This window comes from Austrofundulus limnaeus, unplaced genomic scaffold, assembly GCF_001266775.1.
Source record: "Austrofundulus limnaeus strain Quisiro unplaced genomic scaffold, Austrofundulus_limnaeus-1.0 Scaffold97, whole genome shotgun sequence".
NCBI classification, from domain to species: domain Eukaryota; kingdom Metazoa; phylum Chordata; class Actinopteri; order Cyprinodontiformes; family Rivulidae; genus Austrofundulus; species Austrofundulus limnaeus.
The window spans coordinates 632,227-638,421 of record NW_013952499.1 but is presented as its reverse complement, the minus strand read 5'-3'; the positions used below and the strand labels follow the sequence as shown (position 1 = coordinate 638,421).

Genomic DNA, 6,195 nt, shown 5'->3' with positions numbered 1-6,195 from the left:
TGTATATACTGTGAATATACTGTATTTACATTCAAATGGATTAAAAAATATATATAATTTTTTTTAGGTGAGGGGGTGCCCTCATTGGTTGGCCGTATGTGGCCCACGGGCCACCAGTTGGCCATCTCTGCTTTATTTTGTTTCCCTTTGGAAAGATGTTTTGTTGTTTGTAACGAGCCTGTTGATCTCCACCAGTAAGCTGATTCTGACCGTGGACTCGACGGACGATAACTACATGCCGAAGAGAGTGACGGTTTACGGGGGAGAAGGAGACAACCTGAAGAAGCTGAGTGACGTCACCATAGACGAGTGAGCTCCATTTTTACTGTTAATRCTATTAGTATCTATTGTTCCTGTTTAAACTGGAAAAGATCAGGCTTGTTATGTCTGCTGCTCTCACYAACTTCCTCATCACTGCATATTAAAACAGATCAACTCGTGTTTTGTGTATTTTATGTTTTCTTGTTTCTTTTCAGTAATCTGATTGGAGAGGTGTGCGTCCTGGAGGACATGTCGTCTCACCTGCCTGTGATTGAAATCAGAATTGAAGAATGTAGAGGTCAGTGGTTGTTTCTGTTGGGGGTCAGTCATCTCTCAGAGGATTCCTAAACGATGTTTTCCTCCTCGTTGGTCTTTATAGATGAGGGGATAGACGTCCGGATTCGAGGTTTAAAGATCAAGTCGTCGTGTGAGCGAGACCTGGGACTGAACGCCGATGTTTTCCAGTCCTCTAACCTGGTTCGTTACCCGCGTCTGCAGGGCACGCCGCCTGACGCCCTGTACCGCCGAGCGCTGGTCATCCAGAGGTGGGCGTGTCTCGCTCGCAGAGGTCGAGTCTTTGTTTCAAATGTTTCCTCCTGGTTCACGGTCGTGTTTGTCTTCCACCTGCAGGTTCATCAGTCTCCTGGACAGCGTGCTGCCACACCTGGTGCCGGCCTGGGACCACAGCCTGGGGACCTTCAACCACATCAAAGTGAGTGGACTCGACCTGGAGGAGAAGTGAAAGAGATTGACGAGTCAACAAGCAAAAAAAAAAAGACTAGCTGAAACATAAAAGTAGCAAAAGGCTAACAAAAAGCCAAAGTATCTAAACTATAGCTAAAAAGTAAATGTAGAAGGCTATAAACCAGATATTTCAGGATATTTCAGGAGGTTATACCAAATGATGTAATGGTTGCATTACTTGGTATTATTCCAGCTGGCCTGCAAGGACGACCCAAATCTCATCTTTTAAATGTTCTTTTTACAGCAGCCTTGAAATGCATTACAATTAAATGGATGCAATTAGATCCACCTTCCTATGACTCCTGGGTTTAAAAGGGAATTGTACCAAATGGAAAAAATAACATACTTGTTAACACTTGAAGAAGCTACCTTTAGACCACGCTGGGGTCCAGCAGAAGCCCTATTCATGTAACTAAACCCAGCAAACTAAGCTCTTGATTTAAGGTGCCTAGCTCCATTATCCAAAGTGGATCCTTATTTTTAGGAATGTATGAAGATGCTGAGACCGCAACTGTGATGCTGAAATTATAAGATATCATGCTGAGATGTTTAATCTATGAAAACTTCATACTGTCAACACTTCTGTTAATCATTGCTGATGTAYAGCTGTGTAATTTCTCTGTAAAAAAATAAATAAAAGTTGAAGTTCTATAAAAAAGTAAAAGTAGCAGAAATATAGCTTAAATTTAAAAATAACAGGATTTTGGCTAAGAACTGATAAGAGCAGAACTGTACTAGAAAAGCTAAAAGTAGCAAATGGCTAGCTAAAAGCCAAAGTATCTAAACTGTAGCTTAAAAGTAGCAGAATTATAGCAAAAAGCTAAAAATTTCAGGATTTCTTAAGAATTAATACTAGCAGAACTGTACAAAAAGGCTAAAAGTATCAAAATGGCAGCTAAAAATTAAAAGTAGCAAAACAGTAGTTGAATGCAAAAGTACCAAAACATCAGGTAAAAGTAGTAAAATGTTAGCTTAAAGCCAAAGTACTAACAATAAAGCTGAAAAGTAAAAGTAACAGAGCATAAAGCTAAAAATAACTTAACTGTAGCTAAGAACTAAAAGTACCAGAACAATAGTTAAAGTGAAAGCTAGCTAAACGTTACAAAATATCTAGTAAAAGTAGCAAAAGACTAGCTTAAAGGCAAAGTATAGCTAAAATGTAAAAGTAGAGTTATAGCAAAAAGCTAAAAATAATATATTGTAGAAAACAAGAGCTCTACTAAAGGAGCTAAAAGTAACTAAACATCAGGTAAATGAAGCAATAGAGTAGCTGAAGCCTAAAAGTAGCGGAAACGCTAGCTTAAAACCAAAATACCTAAATTATAGCTAAAATGTAAAAGTAGAATTTTAGCAAAAAGCTAAAAATTATATATTGTAGGAAAAAGCTAAAAATTATATTTTGTAGGAAAAAGCTAAAAAGGGTAAAACTAAAATAATTGTAGCAAAAAGCTAAAATAGAACTGTGCTAAAAGCCAAAAGTAGCAAAATGTCAGGTAAAAGAAGCAAAAGTCTYGTTGAAACCTAAAAGTATCAAAAGGCTAGATAAAAGCCAAAGTATCTAAACGATAGCTAAATACAAAAAGCTAAAAATACCAGGATTGTAGCTATAAATTAAATCTAGCAGAGCAGTATTATCAAAGCTAAAAGTATAAAGATTTGATCCAGTTAGTGAAACTCATTAGTCCTGWATGTGTTTGTTTGTGGCCCTCAGAACATCAAACAGTTCCTGCTGCTGTCCAAACGCCGCTCCGCCCTCATCTCTCAGTGCCTGAAGGACTCAGAGACCAGCAAGCCCAACTTCATGCCTCGACTCTACATCAACCGCCGCCTGGCCATGGAGCACAGAGATAATCCCTCTCTGGACTCCAGCTGCAAGAACACCGTGTTCAACCAGGTAGTGCCGAGTCAGACAGGAAGCACTTCAGGTCATGTCGTCGTCTCACCCGTCTCGTCTTTTTCTCCTGCAGGTGTACGAGGGTCTCAAGCCGTCTGATAAATTAGAAAAGACGTTGGATTACAGGTGTGTCTTCTCGCTCCCAGACGAGTTATCGTGCGTCAGATTATAACTCGGTGTAATCCGTCTCAGATGGCCCGCTCGATACGATCAGTGGTGGGAGTGTAAGTTCATCGCCGAGGGGATCATCGACCAGGGGGGCGGGTTCAGGGACAGCCTGGCGGACATGTCGGAGGAGCTCTGCCCCAGCTCAGCCGAGTGCCCCCTGCCTCTGCCGTTCTTCACCCGGACCTCCAACCAGGTGGGCCCTCCCTCCTCACGAGCCGCGCGTCGTCTGGACCGGACCGGTTCTGGCTTCTCTAAAACTGTCTTCTGCTCGTYCCTCCAGGGCACCTTAGAGGCCAAAGACTACTACGTCCCCAACCCGTCCTGCAAGGACTTCCACAAGTACGAGTGGATAGGTCAACTCATGGGAGCTGCTCTCAGGGGAAAAGACTTCTTGGTTTGTGACTCGTCTTTAGAAGAACAAATAGAAACATTTCTGGAGCATTTTAGATTAAAAATATCTCAGTTTTTATAATTTAAGGTTGAAAAGGTGCAACAGAATGTTTAGAAGCACAAAACGAGGAGGACAGTAAAAATAATAAAAAATAAAGTTTTTTTTTCCTGGGACTTTTAAAGCCTTTAAAACAGCTTTTTAATTTAATGGTTTTAATCGTAGTGGGAACAATTCCTCTAATCTGTTAATCGTGGAACTAGCTACTTATTTAATGGATTAGCCTTTTTGCTAACTTAGGAAACCGATTATCTTCCGCCAAATTAAGTTCTGATCATTTTAAGTCCACTATTTTTATGCTGTTTATCCCAAAAATAAATAAAAACTATCCTCTCCTACAAGCAGAGCTGGRCGTGTCAGGCGCCGTGTTGGTAGCATGTAGCATCTTAAACTTCAAAATAAGAGCGTCAAAAAGAAATAAAATAACATAAAACATTATTTACATAACAAATGCAGTTTAAAATATGGTAGAGAAAGCTTTTACTATTTGACTAACTTAAAACTTTATTTACAAAATACAAACCTGATCAAAGAAATGCTTTATTCTGAAAGGGGGGTTAAACAGGAAGTATCACAGATGATCTCACCTAAYATCAAATTAAACCAATAAAAAACTAACAATGTCTTACTTGTTATTGTCAAAGTCTTAGTGGTTAGCAGTTAGCGTTAGCTTCAACATTTTTTTTTAATCTGTTAAGCGGATTAGCGTTAGCGCAGGTTGAGTAGTGGTTAATGAAGCTAACCTTTTGGCTAKCTGTGCCCACCTCTTGATATCAGTAATAAGTTATGCATTTGAATGGTTATTCTGCTTTATTTAAATGTTTACAGAATAATTTTAATAAAGGTTTATGTTTTGTAGGATTTAACAAGTATAATAATCAAATCTGAACAATACAAACTCATTTAATCTGTTTATAAACAAGTCTCTAAGAATTACAGAGATTACATGAAGACACAGCTTTAACATTTTCTCTCCTAACTTATATTTCATTTGGTTCAGAGTTTTAGTTCTTTGTTTTACATTTCTGTGTGTGGGTCTTGTAGGTTTTGGCGCTGCCCGGGCTGGTCTGGAAGCAGCTGACCGGAGAGGCCATCAGCTGGAGCAAAGACTTCCCGGCGGTGGACTCGGTTCTGGTGAGAACATTTTAAACCACCTTCATCTTCTCTCTACAGTAACGAAACATTTACTTTTTATTATGGCATCAATTTGACTTTAAATTCTAATTTACAGAAGCTCTGCGTTGTTTTTCATCATTTAAGTCCTACAATAAAACGTTTACCAGGACCACTTTCTTCCACCTGAACATCACTAAATTTCGAAGCGTTTTGTGATATTTTAAAAACCCACGTTGCTGTTTTCTGTTAGTTTTTCATTGTCTGGATCTGTTAATCTGGGCTCAGGTGAACTTGCTGGACACCATGGAGAACATGGATAAGGAGACCTTCGAGTTCCGGTTCGGGGACGAGCTGGTCTACACGACCCCGCTGACCGGCGGTCAGGTGGTGGAGCTGGTCCCCGGAGGCAGCAACGTGTCCGTTCGATACGAGGACCGGAAAGAGTTCATCGGCCTGGTGGAGAAGGCTCGTCTGGAGGAGAGCAGGCAGCAGGCGAGGTCTTGTTTTCTTCAGCGATGAAGCTCACGTCTGGTTTTTATTCATGTGTTGATTCTGTGCGCCGCAGATCGCAGCCATGCAGGCAGGGCTGCTGAAGGTGGTCCCCCAGGCGGTTCTGGACCTTCTCACGTGGCAGGAAGTGGAGAAGAAAGTGTGCGGAGACCCGGAGATCACGGTGGAAGCCCTGAAACGCCTCAGTGAGTTTTCACTTTAAATCATATAAAGTTTTTTAAAAGTCAGATGTTTTGTTTTTAATTTACTCCAACGTAAACCAGGTTTTTTTTTTGCTTCTGTTTGTTAACGTTTTGGTATTATTGGTTATTCATCTAACCTTTTGCTTCTTTTAGCTTGTCTCTTTGCTCTGCCATTCTGCTACTTTAATATTTTAGTCATTGTTTTGCTACTTTTAGCTAGTATTTTTGCTACTTTTAGCTAACCTTTAGCTATTTTGTAGCTGCATCTAACCTTTTGCTTCTTTTAGCTTGTCTCTTTGCTCTGCCATTCTGCTACTTTAATATTTTAGTCATTGTTTTGCTACTTTTAGCTAGTATTTTTGCTACTTTTAGTTAACCTTTAGCTATTTTGTAGCTTCATCTAACCTTTTGCTGTTGTTAGCTACTTGCTCTGTTGCTGTTTTTAGTGTTTTGTTACTTTTAGTTAGCATTTTGCAACAATTAGCTTTTAGCAAAGCCTTTGCTACTTTATCATTTAGCTGGCTTTTGCTAATTTTAGCTAACCTTTTGCAACAATTTTTTTTGCTATGTTTACGTAACCTTTTATTTTGTGGATTCAGCTAACGTGTTGCTGTTGTTAGCTAGTCTTGCTTTGTTGCTACTTTTAGTTTTTAGTTATTGCATTGTTCCTTTTACATTTAGCTTTTAGCAAACACTTTGCTACTTTAGTTTTTAGCTAGTGTTAGCAAATTTTATTTTCCATTCTGTTACATTTAGATTTTAGTTAGTGTTTTGCTACTTAAAGGCTTCATTTTGCAACATTTAGCTTTTAGCAAACATTTTGCTATTTTAACATTAATTCTAGCTAGCCTTTTGCAACTTTAGCTAGTTTG

At 39.3% G+C, this 6,195-nt stretch overlaps 1 protein-coding gene across 1 annotated transcript in view; it reads left to right on the top strand.

Annotated features, from left to right (window-relative positions):
* Positions 1 to 6,195, top strand: part of hectd3 (HECT domain containing 3) — a 10,480-nt gene that overhangs the window by 3,116 nt on the left and 1,169 nt on the right. Inside the window, exons 6-16 of the mRNA XM_014013005.1 lie at positions 196 to 309; positions 477 to 559; positions 641 to 806; positions 892 to 973; positions 2,717 to 2,899; positions 2,973 to 3,025; positions 3,092 to 3,260; positions 3,348 to 3,461; positions 4,560 to 4,649; positions 4,917 to 5,123; positions 5,197 to 5,326. Coding sequence (XP_013868459.1) covers positions 196 to 309; positions 477 to 559; positions 641 to 806; positions 892 to 973; positions 2,717 to 2,899; positions 2,973 to 3,025; positions 3,092 to 3,260; positions 3,348 to 3,461; positions 4,560 to 4,649; positions 4,917 to 5,123; positions 5,197 to 5,326 — 1,391 coding nt within the window. The remainder of the gene's footprint in view (positions 1 to 195; positions 310 to 476; positions 560 to 640; positions 807 to 891; positions 974 to 2,716; positions 2,900 to 2,972; positions 3,026 to 3,091; positions 3,261 to 3,347; positions 3,462 to 4,559; positions 4,650 to 4,916; positions 5,124 to 5,196; positions 5,327 to 6,195) is intronic.